The 19,559-nt window shown below is 44.2% G+C and overlaps 1 protein-coding gene across 1 annotated transcript in view; it reads right to left on the bottom strand.

Moving 5' to 3' along the window:
* Positions 1-8,248: 8,248 nt before the first annotated feature.
* nup210 (nucleoporin 210) overlaps positions 8,249-19,559 on the bottom strand; it is a 62,704-nt gene continuing 51,393 nt past the window's right edge. The window contains exons 32-39 of the mRNA XM_014145440.3: positions 15,964-16,184; positions 15,276-15,412; positions 13,667-13,922; positions 12,622-12,872; positions 12,224-12,428; positions 11,653-11,772; positions 11,366-11,440; positions 8,249-11,046 (exon numbers count right to left, since the gene is read on the bottom strand). Of these exons, the coding sequence (XP_014000915.1) occupies positions 10,940-11,046; positions 11,366-11,440; positions 11,653-11,772; positions 12,224-12,428; positions 12,622-12,872; positions 13,667-13,922; positions 15,276-15,412; positions 15,964-16,184 (1,372 nt within the window). The 3' untranslated portion in view covers positions 8,249-10,939. The remainder of the gene's footprint in view (positions 11,047-11,365; positions 11,441-11,652; positions 11,773-12,223; positions 12,429-12,621; positions 12,873-13,666; positions 13,923-15,275; positions 15,413-15,963; positions 16,185-19,559) is intronic.

The raw sequence follows: 19,559 nt of genomic DNA, 5'->3' as shown, positions 1-19,559 counted from the left end.
AATATAAAATAAGGCTTTCCTTTTCGTAAGGAAAACCCCTAGCATTCAGGCTAACGATATAAAGTGAGTTGAAAACAAACTCCTGCATTAAAAAAGAAAGAAACACAAACTAGACAACAGATGTAGTAATGTGAACAATAAAACAAACAGTAAAGCTTGAGAGGGTTACGCCGACGGAAAACCACGCTCAGTTGAGGTAGCGGTGGTTAACAGTATAACAAATCCCTTTTTTCCCTTTTTTGTTTGGCAAGTGTTCATAAATTGTAGTTTGAATGGTAAATGTACTTGTTTCAGTACAGTAAATGTACTATTGGCAGTACTCACAGTTCAAGTGGGGTTCATGTCATCAGAGTTAACCAGTAATCTTTTTTCCTTCGATGAACATGTATAGGCCCTTGAACCCAGCCTTCTTTCCCTCTTGTCGTGCCTTCTGTATAAATGGCCACAGTTTCTCCCTGGCAGTCTGGTCCTGCGGTATCAGAGCCTCTTTGATGCGAAGCTTCTTCCCGTCCAGAAACTTCTTCCCCTTGGCCATTTTCCAGATGATGTCCCTGTAGTGGTGAAAAGTGAAGCGCAGGATAACATTGCGAGGGGTCCATCAGATCTTCGTTTCCCAAGTCGATGTACCACGTCGATCACGTCTCTTAGCTTGTCTTTGATGCACGGAACGACCTTTCCCAGGATATTGATGACTTTCCCAATGTCCTCTCCCTGTACCTCTCTTACACCTTGGATTTTCAGATTCCACCTGCGAGAGTACTGTTGAAGTTCAGCTACATTCTCACACAGCTTATTATTTTGGGATTGCAGTATCTTCAGTTTGTTCTCTAGGAACTTTATATTTTTCGTGTTCTCGCTCACAACTGTGTGAAGCTGATGGACAGTCTCTGACAAATTATACATTTTCTTTGTTTCTTCAGTAGCCTGCTCTATGATGGACCCTTTGGAGAATGTGGTGTTTTGTTTAGTAGTCAGGGTCTGGATTGCAGACAAAAGTTCAGACATGGAAATGTCCTCAACTTTTTTCTCTGGTGGATTTTTAATTGGGGTCTGATGTAAAGAAGTTGCAAGGATCTCGTCCTGGTCCATCTTGTTCTTTCTCTTGCTTGAGCTCGCAGCATCTTGTGTATCCATGCTTCTCTGGTTCTCGTTGTAGCTAGCTAGCAGGCTTGCGGTCTTCTGTGAGGCTTGGATATTCAGTCCAATTAAAGCTACTGGAGATATAAAGTGATTTGACGTCATCTGAGCCTTCTTGGATGAGCACATCTAATGTAACTCTATGGCAGCACTCAAGGGGCTTGAATTTTCGGGCTCTACCCTTAGATTTGGCAGTGACGTCGTGTCCCCATGAGTGACAGAACACTGAGCCAATCACGGCGCAACTAGAGAACATTACCAACCCCTACGCTCCGTATTTTCCGCTGGCTGTCCCACCACCACAGAAAGCACTGAGTTAGGCTGAAAAACCTGCATTTTGCAACTGCCTTTCTCAAGAAAGGAAAAAAGAGACCATGTTTGTATGGAGGCTTTATTAACTCAATTATTTTTTATTTTTATTTTTTTTTACGTTGTTGCAAAAATGTGCCCCACCTGCCCTGCATGATGGGTCACCACTGATTATGATCACACATCCTCAATTCAAATATTATGGCGAAAATATACCAAAGATTGTTTGGTATGGTTTAGAAACTTGGGAACCAAGCTCGAGTTATCAGTGTAGCCTGTTATCATCTTGACTTATATCTTCTCGCCTAGAAAAAAAACCGTCTTGGCATCCATCATGACTGTCAATTTATTGATTTAAAAAAAAGAAATACAGTTTGGAAAAAACGAATCCTGAATTGTCCATTGGAATAACAGACATTCTGGGGCTATAATTACATAACCAACGTTCAGTAAACACTAGTCCTGTGCTAATAGGGCATTAGAGACATATGACGGAGCGGGGGTGGACAGGGGGGACCCCCAATGTTAGAAGCAGGTAAAAGCAGGCAAGTCTCAAATAGCTGCCTGTCCCTTTTAATAGCTGGGCAACGGCACACATTTCAGCAAATAAATGCCTGTTTCAAATAGACACCAGGTCTAAATGAATTGTTTACAAGGTTACCATGAATCACCATGTATTGTTTACGAGGTTTAATGTTTGATTTGTTACATTGAATAATTCAGTAATTCTTCGAAAAAAAATGATGGCATTTTTTCTCTCTGTTGTCAAGAGTGGGCCACTAAACATAATTTTGCTCTCTATTTGCTCATCCCTCGTCTAGAGGGTATATTGCATGTGTTAACTTTGTATACGAGAGAGGCAGCCATGATGATATAAAAAAAACAAAAACATTTTGTTTATTATTACAGCATAATAACTGTATTATCCGTTGAAAATATTACGTTAAGTTTCAAACCATACAGTGTTGGGCCAGTAACCGAAAGTGTGCTGGTTTGAATACCTGAGACGTCAAGATGAAAAAATCTGTCGATGTGTCCTTGAGCAAGGCCCTTAACCCTAATTTAGTGTACTACTATGGCTGACCCTGTAAAACAACACATTTCACTGCACCTATCTGGTGTATGTGACAATAAAAAAAAATCTTAAGTGAGAAAAATACTAGTAAAGAAATCATACAACAGCAGAGAAAGAGTACAAAATGGTTGTTTAATTGAATGTATCCACATTAACAGTCCCACTGGTATTCAGTACAGTATGACTGACCAAGGCCCTAATACATGGCCACTGCATGTAAATTTAACCTTGTAAATTTGCTAATTTGTAAGTTAGTTTTTGTCGGTATCCTTTTCACAAAAGTCACTAGAAATGAGCATTTAAAATATCTTTTTTTATTACGTGCATGCCCCAGACCCACGTAACAAAATGTCCCCATCACCCAATGTCAGTTATTCTTAAGCCTCTGTGATGGAACCTTGTTGTTCAATAGTAAATCCATCTAAAAAGCTTTTACTGGCCATAAATGCCAGTGTAGCACATGAGGATGTGTGAAATGTACTCCTCAGCCTGAAGTGTCGCCACTTGCGCCGCTGACTGGTAAGATGCTTCAGTAGGGTGGTCACGTGGGCTAATAAGGCAATGGTCCTGTGTTTGAGCCTCGGCGTGAGCCGAGTCAGGAGGAAATGGTACTCGCTAAGCAAGGAGCATGACGTCCTTTACATCAGTGTCAATCTATTCACAACGGATCAATTCTGATTGTGTAGTATATTTGAGCCGTCACATGATGAATATCCCCAAAATGCATTCCACAAAAACAGCAACTGTATCACTGGCCTCTGTGCTGATGTGGGGGTGTGGTGGGAATTGCATGTGACAGTGCTTGTATCAGGAAGGACTTATTTGTAATGACTCAGCACATTGGTATGCGTGGCTGCAGGTAGAATCTTTCCACCGAGCCAGTCCCTAAGGGCCTGGAGCAGCACCCTATGCTAAATGACACTGGGAAAGAGAGGGCTGTCCATGGGTGGCGTGACTGGCCTCAAAAGAGGTTATGAGACAGGTGATCATTCTCCGACTTAAATTGATGTGCGTGTGTGTGACTGTGTGTTTGCACAGGTGTGTTGATCTATTCAGATTCATTGACCAACAGGGTATCACATGTATTTACACTGAAATGAGGATTGGCAGTGTTGGCAGTAAACATTAGAAACCTGTTTGGAATCATACTGTGTGTATACCATTACTACTACATCATGAGAGAAAAAGTTGTTTTTTTGGGTAACATTTCTCAAAACAGCAACAACAAATCCATCAGATGAAAGCAACCCCCAGACAGACAGCTCTGCTCTTTCACCATGACACCGCCCTGTCGCCTGCCTTAAGAAGCCATCTCCATGATATCTCATAATATCACTTTCATCCTTGAGAGGTTTGGAAGTACATTATGCATTAAATGAGACTGAGGAATGGTACCGGAGTAGTGCATTATTCACTCTACTGGCTGTGATCATCTTCTCCCTGTTAGTGGCTCTGTTATCAAAGCCAATGGGGAGGTGATAGAGAGAGAGATGCACACAGCTCCTGCTAGTCTACAGAAACACACGACCATGTTCAGACACATTTCCCTTCCCAATCTCTCTTTTCAGTCTTTTTTTTCCCCACACTCTTTTTCCCTTTGATCAATATTTCAACGAACAAGCGAGGTGCTGTAATCTTGGATGCTGTTACACTGCATTTGGACGAACATTATGTTCATAAACCTGAGGGGATTGCTTCACTTCCACTGTAAGTCCAGAATGAGCCAGGAAGGATTGTACACTAACTACAGTACTTGAAGTTAGTTATTCACTTATAAAAGTAGACAGTAGGGCTGTGCAGCAGAAAGCCAAGAGTGAGTGGCAGGCCAGTGCAGATGTAGTGTATAAGGGTTTTTGCTGCAGGTCCCTAATCCCCATGGCAGTGAGCAGGCCGGGCCTGCTGATGCCCGAGTTAACCCAGGCTCGGACACATGGTATCCAGATGGGCATGCAGTGCAGCATTCACCAGTAGCTGGTATCAGGTGATGGTATCGGAGCTATGTGCCCTTGCAGATGCTACCAGAAGTGTGTTACCAGATGCCTTACCCCAGTGGCTTCCATTTCAGGTCCAGCATTTGTCCCCAGTGTCAAATTACATACCACCCAGTCTGACATGCAGCATTCAACCTTCACCAACATCAAGTATCCCCTTCAGTTGTGTACATAGCTGTCTGCTGCTTCCCAGTCTATCCCTCTGCTTCTAGTTGCCCGTAATCAACCTCTCACCTCTCCGGCACCAAGAGTAATAAATAACTAAGTAGCCTTGGCTTGAGCGAGCTGGAACAGCTCATCTCCTGTTTCTGTAGCGTGAGGCAACTTCATGTACCAGTACACCCTTTGGACAGGACGCTAGTTTTGATAGTCTAAGCAAGAGTGAAAAATGTGCATCACCCTGCAGGGTACGACACATTAGTTGTGGATGAGGGAAGTCACCACCCACAAGATGTAAAGCACTTTGAAAGACATTGTCATTGTTATGGTCCTCTCTGCACTCTTCTTCCTTCCTCTGGATGACCAGTCAGTTCTGTGCTTGGTGCCAATGAACGTGTGCCCGCCCTGTAGATTGTCAGTGTGAAACCACTCATATATTCCACTGAGGCAAAGCCATTTCGAGGGTCTCTCTGAGTTCAGCTTCACAAAGCATTGGCCCGCTCTGTGATGGAAAAGGAGGCCCTATCATTAAGCAAGCAGTGTGGAAAGAGTTTTGACAGAGAATGCCAAGAACTCCACCAGCCTAGTACCCTGTGCTCAGCTCTACAAAGCCCAATTCTTCATGAAGATATATGAGTCCATGCAGCATGCAGTACTTGTGTGATGGATGTGAATGGGGAGTGGGCACTGGGCACACCATTGAATAAAATATTGCACGCACAGAACTCTGGTGGGCTATAGGGCTACATTTGTAATGAAAGGCATTATGTATGTCAGGTATTTCATCACAAATCAATATAAATCAAAGCTGTAGGAATTTAAGAGGAACAGGAGATTGAGATTGCACATAACTTTCAACCTATTCATCCTGCATGGCTTCACAAAAACAACACAATCTCAGGTGTAATATACCGTAGTGTAGCTATTATATTTCATAAACTAACTGAGCTCTGTGGATAATGTCACATCTTAATGGCTTCCATTTGGCTCATAATCTTTCTCATCATCTATAACCACTGTGGCTTCCAGACGGTGGTCGATAGGAAATCTTTGCTCTGGTCCGGATCGTTCAGGGAGAGGGGATAGCCAGCCTTGATATTCTTCAGGTCTCCTTCACAACCCATGGTCTCATTGATTTCCTCCCCTGTCAGTACATTAACCCATCTGGAACGCATGTGGTGACCAAGACAGCTTCTAGGTAGACAGGTTGGCAGGTAGGTTTTTTCACAACTCTCACACACTAACGGGGGAAAATAAATTGACTGTCTACTTTAGTTTAGCGTGCATGATTGACCTCAGTCCTGCTTGTATGATGTCAGTATGCACAGTGCATGTGCTATTCTACAAACAATGACAAGTCTGTAATAAAAAAAACAGACTTGATTACAATCACCTCACTTTAATTAACCCTTGTACGAAATCAAGTTTGCTGACAACATGGCGGAGGTAGGCCTGATCGCCGACGGCGATGAGACAGCCTACATGGAGGAGGTCAGAGACTTGGCAGTGTGGTGCCAGAACAACAACCTCTCCCTCAAAATCAGTAAGACCAAGGAGCTGATCAATGACTACAGGACAAAGAGGGGAGAGTACGCCCCCATCCACAGCAACAGGGCTGGAGTGGAGCGAGTCGAGAGCTTCAAATTCCTTGGCGTCCACATCACTGAGGACTTAACATGGTCCACACACATGACAGTGCCTCTTCCCCCCCAGGAAGATTTGTCATGGGTCCTCGGATGCTCAAAAAGTTCTACAGCTGCACCTTCGAGAACATCTTGACTGGCTGCATCACTGCTTGGTATGGCAAATGCACCATCCTCGATCGCAAAGCGCTACAGAGGGTGGTGCGGATGGCCCAGTACATCTCTGGGGCTTAGCTCCCTGCTATCTAAGACCTCTATGTCAGCCGGTGACAGAGGAAAGCCTGGAAAGTTGTCAAAGACTTCAGCCATCCAAGCCATAGACTGTTCACTCTGCTACCGTCAGGCAAACGGTACCGGAGCATCGGCTCTCAGACCAACAGGCTCCGAGACAGCTTCTATCCCCAATCCATAAGACTGCTAAACGGTTAATTAAATGGTTACACGGACTGTCTGCACTGACTCTATGCTGTTGTTTTGTCTGTTTTTTATTTGGATCCCCATTAGCTTTTGCCGAAGCAGCAGCTAATGCCATCTTCCTGGGTTCCACAAAAAGTAACAAAACACTGATGGACAAGGACAGTCACAAATGTTATATACAACGATATACAAACAATACAACTAAAAACAATTGTGCGTGTGTTCACACACTACGCTGACACTCTCACACAAAACCCACACACTTTCACACTCATCATATGCTGCTGCTACTCTGTTATTTATTCTTACTCTAATTATCTATCCTTATGCCTAGTTGCTTTACCCTGCCTTCATGTACATATCTACCTCAAATACCTCTGCACATTGATCTGGTACTGCTTAGCCCTGTATATAGCTTAATTCTTGTGCATTTTATTCCTCATGTTAGTATCATTATTTTTTTTCTCTGCTCTAAAATGCGCCCATGAACCACACGGTGTTGGCCATGGCCTGAGCTAAGCAGCTGGCTCTTTTTTCAAACAGCCACACAACATTCAAGCAAGGGCAGAGGCTCTTTCTTTAGAGCATCTGTTTACAAGTGAGTGAAATATATTGCCAAATACCAAGGACCTGTAATGCACATCCCAATCATTGGAGCAGGTATATGCATGTGTGTTTACATATCTCTGGTGTTTTTGTGTACATTCTTCCTCCAGTCCCACTCCCATTTTAATTGGTATACCTGCACCTTAATTCATCTGCGTACTGTACAGACTGTGACATTCAAGCGCTCAACGTAAATGTAACACTATCAACTAAAATAACACATTAGCATCTCACAGATTTAAGAACTCATTCATGGCTGCCACAGCTGGCCAATTTGGCTCACCAAATCCTGCTTCCCATCATGCACTTCTCCACACCCACTTAAGGCTGCCGAGCAGTTATTGGCATCCGCTGTGCCAGAACAGGCATACAGATGAGCTGTGTGCAACCGACTGAGTCCCACTAGGCCAGGCCACTGACGCAAGCAGGAGGACGAGGTGTTTGATCAGCGATTTCAGACCTTTAACACATCTCCAGAGACTCTGGGATGATGACACTCCCTTCATTCCCTCTGTCTGTGGCAGGGCAGAGGGAGGGAGCGTTGTGTGTGACACTATCACTGGGCTTAGGGACAGATGGGAAATCAGTTAGCTGTGATGCAGAGGACCTGCTCCTACAGCTCAAACACAGGAGGGAAATGAGGGGGGGACAAACATGTGCATCACATGGAAGAAGGGATATATTAATTTTTCCCCGACACTACCACAGATGCTTAGGAAATGGTGTGCTGCAATTGTTGGATGCCTTAAATATACAGTAGCCTCTGTTCCAATCAATGTGATTGTTCTAGCTAAGGACACGCCCCTTTCACTCCAATGTGAATGTGTGTTCCGTTCTCCCTGCAGGGTTTAATAAGTTCCAATCAAGAAACAAGAAGCCATAACCACAGGTTATTCATAGAGGCAACAGCATTTGAAAAGTAAAATGTTTATTATTCAGCAAATTATCTCACAAACACTCAAGCTGGACGGTAATTCTAGTATTTCCACTTTGCTGCATAGCACTGCTGAGAGATGAGTAAGGCAAGATGCTTAAAACACAAGGAAAGCAGGGGAATAATACACTGTCTGCACATTAAAACTGAAAGCATTCAACATAAATCACCTTGAAAGTTTCACAGCTTTCTTTCTCCAAATACCAAAATAGTGGTTATTCTTCCAAACACTGCAGTGCAGTCTCAATAGGCCTCAATAACAAATCATCAGAGCTTGCTTCAAGGCCTTTGGCGCATACATACAGTACATGAACATATGCCTCGTAATACATAGGTAACTTACAACATTGCTAGTTCACTTCGGTTGCTAAGATACTGAAGGGATTGTACACTGAACAAATATATAAACGCAACATCTAAACTGGTTGGTCCCATGTTTCATGAGCTGAAATAAAAGATCCCAGAAATGTTCCATATGTACAAAAAGCTTATTTCTCTCAAAATGTGCACAAATTTGTTTACATCCCTGTTAGTGAGCATTTCTCCTTTGCCAAGATAATCCATCCACCTGACAGGTGTGGCATATCAAGAAGCTTTTTAAACAGCATGATCGTTACACAGGTGCACAGTGTGCTCGGGACAATAAAAGGCCACTTGAAAATGTGCAGTTGTCACGCAACACAATGCCACAGATATCTCAAGTTGAGGGAGCTTGCAATTGGCATGCTGACTGCAGGAATGTCCACCAGAGCTGTTGCCAGAGAATTGAATGTTCATTTCTCTACCATAAACTGCTTCCAACGTCGTTTTAGAGAATTTGTACGTCCATCCGGCCTCACAATCGCAGACCACGTCTATGGCGTCTTGTGGGCGAGCGGTTTGCTGATGTGAACGTTGTGGACAGAGTGCCCATGGTGGCGGTGGGGTTATGGTATGGGCAGGCATAAGCTGCATTTTATCGATGGCAATTTGAACGCACAGAAATACCGGGACGAGATCCTGAGGCCCATTGTGAGGCCCATATTTTGTAAGGCATCTTTGACCGACAGATGCATATCTGTATTCCCAGTCATGTGAAATCCATAGATTAGGGCCTAATGAATTTATTTCAAGTGACTGATTTCCTTACATGAACTCTAACTCAGTAGAATCTTTGAAATTGTTGCATGTTGTGTTTATATTTTTGTTCAGTATATAATGAAAAACTGAAAGATGGTTCACATTTCCAAACTATTTCACATTGGTGATTAACAGAAGAGCTGCCTGTCTTTAGGCTCAATAAGCACTGTACTGACCAAAGCATTAAAAAATGGTTAAATACAACCAAGTTTCAAAACAAGAATGTCATCAAAGTGAACATACTGACTGACCATATCCTGCTTTTGAACATAGGTGATATGTCCTTAATACGCACACTAACAAAATGGACGGATTCAGTGGTCATACTTCACAAAATCAATATGCTACATTTCCCCAAAATAACATTTAAACATAACCTGAAATCAGCATCTTCATATTATCATTTGCTGCTGACAACAAGGCCATCCAGGAGAGTAGTTTGTCAAATTCCTGAGTTTCAAAGCAACAATTCTTGATCAACAACACATATCTTCAAGCTTAGAAGTACATTTTTGAAAAGCAAAACTATTAAATGTGAAAAGCAAAATGGGAGTATAAATTTGTTAATTTTAAGAGGCTGCAACAGTTAAGTATTGGTCTGAAACCAAACATTACACGGTATAACTACAAATACTGAAAACAGAGTACAAAAACAAAAAAGCAAACTAGTTTAATGTACCATGCTTCACACACAAAAGCACACACCATGATTCACACATGGTCTGGCTGGTCATGGGTCCAGAGACGGCTGATCCGGCCAATCCGTGACCTACAAATCTTGTTGCAGTTGGGGCAGGGATGGTTTGTGCTGTGCTTCACATACACACAGGGAGATTCTCAATTGGTGTTGCTTGACTCCTTGAATTCTTTCCTCCATCCTCACCTCTTTTTGAAAATGGTCAAAGGTACTCCAGGAAACGTGCAAACAAACGGGCTTGTATGAAATGAGACTTCTCCACTTGCGCATCATAAGGCAAATTACATTTGCAGAGGAATACCAAAATATGTGTTATGTGGTAAAAGTAAATGTTGCTGGTTGTGCCAGACATTTTATAGATAACAGATAAGTAGCGTATCAAGGAGACGAGCAAACTTCTCAGTTCACAAATTTACACTCTCCTACATATGGCGACCACTTATCGGTTTCCGAGTCATGTTGGAGAGGAGTCGTCGAGGAGAGGACAGACTTTAACCCAATTGAGAACACGCACACACACAAAGATAGCCCTGTTGACTTCATATTGCTTAAAAGTCTGTTTTCAGTCCTAATTGAAGTGCACATTTTGGGGCAAATCATAACTTCCATTTAAGTCAAATGTTCACTTAGTCTCCCATTGACATCAATGCATGACTAAATGAAAATGCAACTTTGTAAGAGCTTGCCCCTTTCTAAAACAAACCTCATATACTTTTGAATACTGTACATATGACCGAATTAAGCAGTACGATTCTCTGCCATTCTCCTCTGAGTGACAAAGGCACCACAGCCCAATCCCATGTAGAGTTCAGGCCTGGGGTGTTGTCAGAAGCTGGGGTAGGTACCGGATTTCTACCGGGAGTTATAGTCTGGGGAGAAGAGTCGTAGTTTGTGGCTGCTCCTTGGGTCCGGGGAGGTCATGTTGTTGGTGAAGGAGTTTGAGACGGGTGAGGCAAAACCTGAATCAGAGGTGGGAGTGAGGTACAGCAGGCTAAACAAATGGAACAGCACTGAAACTCAAGCACCCTCAATGGAGCAGAGTATATGAGCAATAAACAGCTCTAATCAATGTCTCCAAACGGCTATTCAACACATGTCTACTAAGCAAATGAGAACAGCAACCTTTTGCCAAACACAGCTGAAATAAAATATCAATTTACTGCAGTTACCTCTTTCAATTCAATTGTGTTGCAGAGGTATAAAGCCTATTAGAAAGGGGCAAACTGAAGTCAACACTATTTAAAAGTGGACATAATGTAAACAATGACAGGTCTCTACCTGAAGGGGACGGTGTCCTCTGAATGAAGGCTGGGTGAGGTGCTAAGTCCCTCTGAGAGAACAGTGCATGGCACACTGGGTAGGAAGAGAACATTCATGTTACCTGTTAGAATGGTCAAATGTCTTCATGGTCCCTGAAGCTTTGCAGTATCAACATCAAAACATTCACTATCCAACCCACATGTTTTTTTATTATATTGAGTCATCTACGCGGACCTGCTAACAAGGTAAAGTGATGACAGGTTTCCTGCAAAAACACAATCTTAGTTGGGGATGTGGCTACTCACCGATGATGATGATGGCGGTGCCAGCCAGTAGCGCGAAGATGGTGAAGAACATCATCTGGTAAGAGTCTATGAAGGCCTGCAGGAAATGGGTTCCCTCCGTGGCAACCGCGGAAGCAGCAGCTGGAGAGGACAAAAGGGACGGGTGAGATTAGGACATGACACTGCTCAGTGCTTCTTTCAAACAATTATGAGCGCGTTACCTTGTACAAAAAAAATAAAAATTACTGTTGAATGTTTTGATACTGCAACGACAATGGGGTGGTGCTAGTTGACACTTCATTGAAATCGTAACGTGCTCCATTTCTCAAGCCCATGAAAAACTAATGGCTTTATGGATGGCTGGTCAGAGGATGCAGGCTTCACACTGCAGTCTGCTGCTTTCCTACTGATGCTATAATAATACCGCTCTCAGATAAAATGACTGACCTGAATATTTTCAAGGAAAGTGTCCCAACACTGCTATAATTATCTCAAATACTATTAAAGGGTGTTGAAAGTATCCCCCTTTTACAGTACATCTTGTATCCTGCACCATCACAGAGTTATCACATCTACCATATCGCTAGCTGACCTTGCATTGTGGTGCTGGGATCAGTCACGTGGATGAGGGTGACCGGGATGACGAGGATCTGGCCAGTGGATGAGCTGGTTATGGACACGGAGGCTGAGGCTGCAGCCTGGGGGTCCACCACACTGACCGTGTACTTAGAGTAACTGGGGAAGCCGTGGAACACTTCTCTCTCCTGGACCGAGATGGACGGAGAGCTGGACGACACCTAACGGACAGGAATAGATGGTGGGTGAAACACTGTGGTTATGGAGAAGTGACATCCAGTGCCAAATGTTATACCTCCCTCATTGTCCTCATCATTCATTTCCCTTTTCCATTTTTAACAGCTTCTGGAAGGTATGAGACCCACGTCAAGAAGCACTTTCAAATAAAGTTGATTGATTGACAGACAGACATACCTCCAGGCTGCCGAATGCTGCGGCAGGGCCGTAGACAGTGAGCTCTGCGTCGGGCTGCAGGTTGCTGAGCAGCAGCTCTGTCTGGTCAGAATACAGGCCTGTCTCCACGGGCAGCCTGGCACTGACCTGCTCCCCAGAGAAGGCACTGCCCTCCACCCCAGCCCTCACCAACAGGCTGGTCATGGACAGGCTCAGCACCCGTGTCTGCTGGTCACTCAGAGACTGCAGGGTCAGAGAGCAGGAGTAGAAGCCTGGAAGGGAAAGCGGGAGAGGGAGAGAGGTAAACAATAGGTGTCGGTGTTTCTAAAGAGAAAGGTGACATCAAAATTGGTCTTACTTCAAGTTGTTCATGTTTATGGATGCTTCTTAGAATCTACTTCTTAAAGACTATGCTCGTCTTCCACAACCACACGGTCCCAGATGCTTAAAACATGATTTCCCCATTAAAAGCCTCTTCATTAGAACATTATTTAAAAAGGCACAAACGCAATAGCCATGAGAATTCCATTTAAAACATGATTAGAACCCACTGAATTCTAATCCCTTATGTAGCAATAGTGGAGGGAGAATCTTTCCCCACCTGTACTGGTGTTTAGTCAGTTTACCTTCCCCTCCAACCCTACTCCAGAGTCATCTCACATTCATAAAGGCCCATTAATCCCCCCCCCCCCCCCCCACCATAAGCCTGCATTGGGCCAGGGCAGGAGAGGAGCCCCAAACTCCCCAAAACAATTAGACCCATTCTGCTGAATATATCACCCCAACACCGTTTATGGCCTTCAGTAAATTATTCCCTTGTAAACAGAACTTACTTGCCCTCTTTGCCAGAGCAGCCCCTGGTGCACTGCACTGCACACACACCAGCTGACCCACTGTGGGTTTAGTAAATCCCTCCTGCTGCATGCATTTCTAATGGGTGATTAATGATGTGAAGGTCAAATCCATTATATACAAGTAAACTGAAGGTTGGAGAAAAGACCATTCAGTAAACATACTGCCCAACACTCACCACCTCATCTTCCTTCAGCCCGAGAACAGGTCTTACCGGTGCTGGGGTCGAAGCTGATGTGTGTGAGGTAGACGTCATGGGCGGAGAACTCGACGGCGTCGCTGGTGAAGCTCAGATGGCAGCTGATGGAGGTCTCTGGGTGCAGCATGGCGATGGAGGCAGTCTGGGCAGAAGAGCAGGAGCCTATGAGGTTGGTTCCCGTCTCTCTGGTGGTAAGCAGTATCCTGGTGTCCCCCCTCACCGCTGCAGGGTGAGCCATCACCGCTGTCCTGGTGGCCCCCTCCACCACCACCTGGCACAAACCAACACAGTGAGTCATAACACTGCTATTACTTGGGGTGAATCTCAAGTTTGTAAAGAAGTCTTTGTTCATTGTCTACTTTCCTTCATCTGCACTGATATAAAAGTTACAGGGACTGGTAAAAACAATTCCAGCTAGCCTCCACATTGCATTCACCTGTCCTGTGATTTAAATCCTATGTATGTGCAAATTGAATTGAACAGCTGGGCCTATTCACTTCCGTGTTCAGTACAGCAACACAGTACCGGTTAACATCTCCATTCAGAGCCTTCTCCTTTAAGATGTGTTGTTCCTGTCGGAGTGTTAGCTACTGATCCAGATAGCATCTATCTAATCCAGTCCACACTGATCCTCCTCAGTCACTCACTCCCAGCTAATTGGGAAAGATTCATATGTAAACACAGGAACACAGCCAGAAAGAGGGAGCTGCCTGGAAGAGACAGACAGAGGAGGCGGTGAGAGATGTTCTTTGAGAACGAGCGCTCCATCTCAAAGAGGAAGGCTGGGCTAATTAATCTTCTCCATGCTGCCTGCGTGTCTCTTTGTGGAAACATCAGAACCACAGCAGGGGGTGGGAGGGGAGGGCCGTCACACACATTACACTGAGACAGCCATGATCATCTAGTACTGATCATGATGATGGTCTTATAAGCATCTTTATAGTGTCAGATGTTTACTGTGTTGAACTCTACCTTAAGACTTCAGGTCTGCTCTAGGATAGGACACAAGGTGCCCCCTGGCACAGACGTAAATTCTATTTGTATTCTCTTTTTATCCCCAATTTCGTGATGTCCAAATTGGTAGTTACAGTCTTGTCACAACGCTGTTAACTGGAGAGGCGAATGTCGAGAGCCATGCGTCCTCCGAAACACGATCCTGCCAAGCCGTACTGCATCTTGACACACTGCTCGCTTAACCCGGAAGCCAGACGCACCAATATGTCGGCGGGAAACACCAAACCCTCCCCTAACCCGGACGACGCTGGGCCAATCGTGCGCCGCCTCATGGATCTCCCGGTCGAGGCCGGCTGCGACACAGCCCGGGATCGAAACCGGATCTCGAGTGACGCCTCTAGCACTGCCTTAGACTGCTGCACCCCCCTCAGACGTCAATTCCAACGTCTATTCCACTTTGGTTCAACGTCATTTCAGTGAAATTACGGGGAAACAACGTTGATTCAACCAGTGTGTGCCCAGTGGGTAGTGTTGTCCACCTCTCTAGAAACCGGGGTAGCGTATACTGTTTGGATAATCATGATTAAACCATTTGTTGTGGCACAACATACTTTCATCCCCATCTCTAACACACAAATGTTCTCTGGTAGTAAGGTTGTCGTTACAGTACCTCTCTGTAGGTCTTCAGCAGCCCAGGGATCTCATAGTAGACAGTGGTGGTGCCTGCATCTCTTGCCACGGCCACGCCCGTTTTAGAGTCTACCTGCAGCACGCCAGTGGATGAGGAGCTCCAGGTACCCGGGACACCTGTAGGGAAAAGAGTAGAGCTGAAAAACTCCCCTTGGTTCAACAATCATCTTGAATATTCACACATCATTTACTGTAAAACTTATCTTATCCTTCACACTCCTTCCCGCAGGGCTGACAATGGTAATGTTTAAATAATCAGCAGAAAAATGACTCCATTCCGAAGTAGATGAAAACAAAGAAGGATATTGCAAAATATATCAATATCACACAGTGGAGGCTAGTGGGAGGAGCCATAGGAGGATGGGCTCATTGTAATGGCTAGAATGGAATAAATGGAACGGGGTCAAAAATGTGGTTTCCATGTGTTTGATAGCGTTCCATCAATTCCGTTCCAATGAGCCCGTCCTCGTATAGCTCCTCCCACCAGCCTCCATTGATATCACATATTAAAGACGCAACATCCCACAGAACCATGTGAAACTGCATCAATCCAACGGAACATCTTTGCAGATAAGCCTCATCTCAATTTCATGCACCTCGGCAGTACTACCAGTGACAGCGTACCTGTTATTTTACAACACCACATGAACCCCTCTTTGACCTCTCACCTTGGGGGCTGAGGAGTTGGGCGCTGAGGCAGACCACGTCTCCTACCACCAGCCTCGTGGCGTCCTCGGGGTGGATGGCGTGCTGAACGGGCAGCGCCAGGTAGTCAGCCATGCCTGCCTGCTCCTCGTCCCACACGGCCAGCAGGGTGAGGCCCACGTTGACCGTCCGCACCGTCAGGGTGTTGTTACCCGGGCCCCGGCCCATCTGCACCAGGTCATCCCTACAGACAGGAAAGAAAATGGTCAACATGTAGTAGGTTGGTATGAGTAACCAATGGCTTTCCTTGCATAATCAGTAATCAACTACCTCTGCCTGGGCACAAGACTAAGTGACACTCCTGTGGACCAATCACATTCAGAACCCCTTAGTACCCCACCATCAGCCCCTTCCTTACTCTTATTTGGACAGGTCTCTCCTAAAGTAGTCTGTCAGCACCTTGAGAATAAAGTAATGGAATCAATTTATTGTGCAGGCCAATGAGGGAGTCCCGAGCCGGGCTGAGCAGTGCAGTCTCCCTTCTTCACACACTCCCATTAATTTAGCTCACTCAGGTGGAAACTACTCACTCTGAATGGGGAGGAACGAAAAGCAGTCTAAATTAATGTTGGGAACCTTGGGAGAGACATGCTGGCTTTAAACCCTGCCATGGTGCACTCATTAACAGTTGTTGTACTGCTGCAGCATCCGGATAAACAGACTTGGGCTGTGCAACGTGCATACATACGCACACTTTGTGTTGCACTCTAACAGCAAAACACAGCAGAAAACCAGTGCTTTCACTTCTACATATCTCAATGTCAAGTACCTATCCTGTACGTGCCAATACACAGTGCCTTCAGAAAGTACTCAGATCCTTACTCAAATCCACCCCCCCCCCCCCCCAATCTACACACAATACCCCACAATGTCAAAGCATAAACAGGTTCTGAAATGTTTGCTAATTTGTTAACAATAATATCAAATTGACATAAGTATTCAGACCCTTTACTCAGAACTTTGTTGAAGCATCTTTGGCAGCGATTACAGCATACAAGTCGCCTTGGGTATGATGCTGTATTTGGGGGGTTTCTCCCATTCTTCTCTGCAGATACTCTCAAGCTCTGTCAGGTTGGATGGGGAGTGTTGTTGCACAGATATTTTCAGGTCTGACAGTGCAGAAAGGCCTGATTGGTGGAGCGCTGCAGAGATGGTTGTGCTTCTGGAAGGTTCTCCCATCTCCACAAAGGAACTGTAGAGCTCTGACCATTGGGTTCTTGGTCACCTCCTTGACCAAGGCCCTTCCCCACCGATTGCCCAGTTTGGCTGGGGGGGGGCAGCTCTAAGAAGAGTCTTGGTGGTTCCAAACTTCTTCCACTTAAGAGTGATGGAGGCCACTGTGTTCTTGGGGACCTTCAATGATGCATACATTTTTTGGTACCCTTGCCCAAATCTGTGCCTCGACACAATCCTGTGTCTGAGCTATACGGACAATTCCTTCGACCTCATGGCTTGGTTTTTACTCTGACATGCACTGTCAACTGTGGGACCTCATATAGACAGGTGTGTGACATTCCAAATCATGTCCAATCAATTGAATTTACCACAGGTGGACTCCAATCAAGTTTTAGAAACACCTCAAGAATGATCAATGGAAACAGGATGCACATGAGCTCAATTTCAAGCCTCATAGCAAAGGGTCTGAATACTTATGTAAATAAGGTATGTTTTTTATTTTAAATACATTTGCAAAAATGTCTAAAAACCTGTTTTTGTTTTGTCATTAGGGGATATTGTGTGTAGATTGCTGAGGATTTTTATTTTCTTAATTTAATCAATTTTATAATAAGGCTGTAACGTAACAAAATGTGGAAACAGTCAAGGGGTCTGAATACTTCCTAAGTCATTGTATATTTAAAGAAATACACCACATACAATGCATTCAGGGGCGGCTGGTAGCCTAGTGGTTAGAGCGATCAAATCCCCGAGCTGACAACGTAAAAATCTGTCATTCTGCCCCGTCATTGGAAATAAGAATTTGTTCTTAACTGACTTGCCTAGTTCAATAAAAAAAACATTTAAATGTAATTCAGAAAATGAATACCAGGGATGGTGTCGCTATGCTGTTTACTTTGCTGCGAAGGCTACAAGACCTGATTGAATAAATGCATTCTGAGAGATTTAAGTGCCAAATTCAATTTTCTGTTCGACTGGTAAAGGCAGAACCGTTTGGAGTGCTGTCATCTCTTGTCTAACTCTCTTTAAGCAATTTTTTCCTAAGAAATTGGAGTGTCGGACGTTAGTGCAAGCTCTCCCAGGCTTCCTCAAACTAAAAGAGCACTCAGAGAGAAGACATGGCACAATATTTCCAGCAGCCTTGGTCCACACAGCTAACAGCCACAGACATCTCTTAAACCCTACCACCCCATCTCAATCGTCTACCTTGCTGCTTTTACCTTTCCTATTAATATTTTCTTCCCCAATGTGCACAACTTCATACCAGTGGAGGCTGCTGAGGGAGTAAAGCAGCTCAAAATAATGGCTGGAATGGAGTAATGTTTCATATGTTTGATACCATTCCATTAACTCCATTACACTAAATTCCAGCCATTATTAAGAGCTGTCCTCCCCTCAGCAGCCAACACTGCTTCATACAGTATCTCAAGTACAAGTTGCCCTTCATTTGACATTCAAGTCTCTACCAAAATAGTATAATTGTGGGGTTCTTTGTAACTTGAAAATGAATACCTTTAATTAAGGAAATTCACAGAAAGCAACCATCACTAGATGGTACATTTACAAGTAAAGTTGTGCGGCTTGCTAAAGCTCTTAAAAAAAAAAAAAATGGTGGTCGTGACATTAACATTAAAAAAAAGAAAAATAATTACTTTGATTATAATATTGAAATCATTTTTAATTTACATTGATAGTCAGTAGATTTGGTCAGTAATTGTGGTCAGTAGTAGTGGCCAGTAGTTATGTGGTTTAGTTGTGTGGATATGGGTCAGTAGTTAGATGTGTGGTCAGAAGTTGTGGAATGTAATTTTGTGGTTGAGGTCACTAGATGTGGAAAGCAGTTGTGTGGTTGTATCCTCACTTTTGAGAAAATGGCCTTTGAAGATTGTGGTACTTACTGGAGAGCTCTTCTTTGTCTATACCCATTCAGCATCGTTCACACCCACCCATCTCTTTAAGGGCTAATCCGAGCGTTCTGTCCTAACAGCAGTCAAGCGCCCAAGCTAACTGGCTAACGTTGGCTAGCTACTTCCAGACACAAATGAGAGAACAGCTCACTAACCATTCTACTCGCCCAAGCAGAGCTGGCTAGGCTGTTTTTATTTTATCCAGAGTATTGGTGACTGCAACTGTGCTGCTTGCAACAATTTACCCTTTTTTTTCAACGTTTACTGACACCGGCCATATTCAACGGGTGTTGAGCGTTCGTAAATTCATCAGTTATTCTGCGCTCTGGCACACTAACGAAAGTGCTCTGAAATCGGAGTAGATCAACGTAGCTGGTAAATTCTCTCTGGCAATCAACAGTTGTCGCAGAGACATTCTATTGAAATGGTTACTGGCATAGTGGAATCTTTTGTTAAGACATGTAGCTAGCTAGGTA

This window comes from Salmo salar, chromosome 15 (genome assembly GCF_965601325.2).
Source record: "Salmo salar chromosome 15, fSalSal1, whole genome shotgun sequence".
Lineage (NCBI taxonomy): Eukaryota > Metazoa > Chordata > Actinopteri > Salmoniformes > Salmonidae > Salmo > Salmo salar.
The sequence above is the reverse complement of the archived record's forward strand: the minus strand, read 5'-3'. Positions and strand labels throughout refer to the sequence as shown.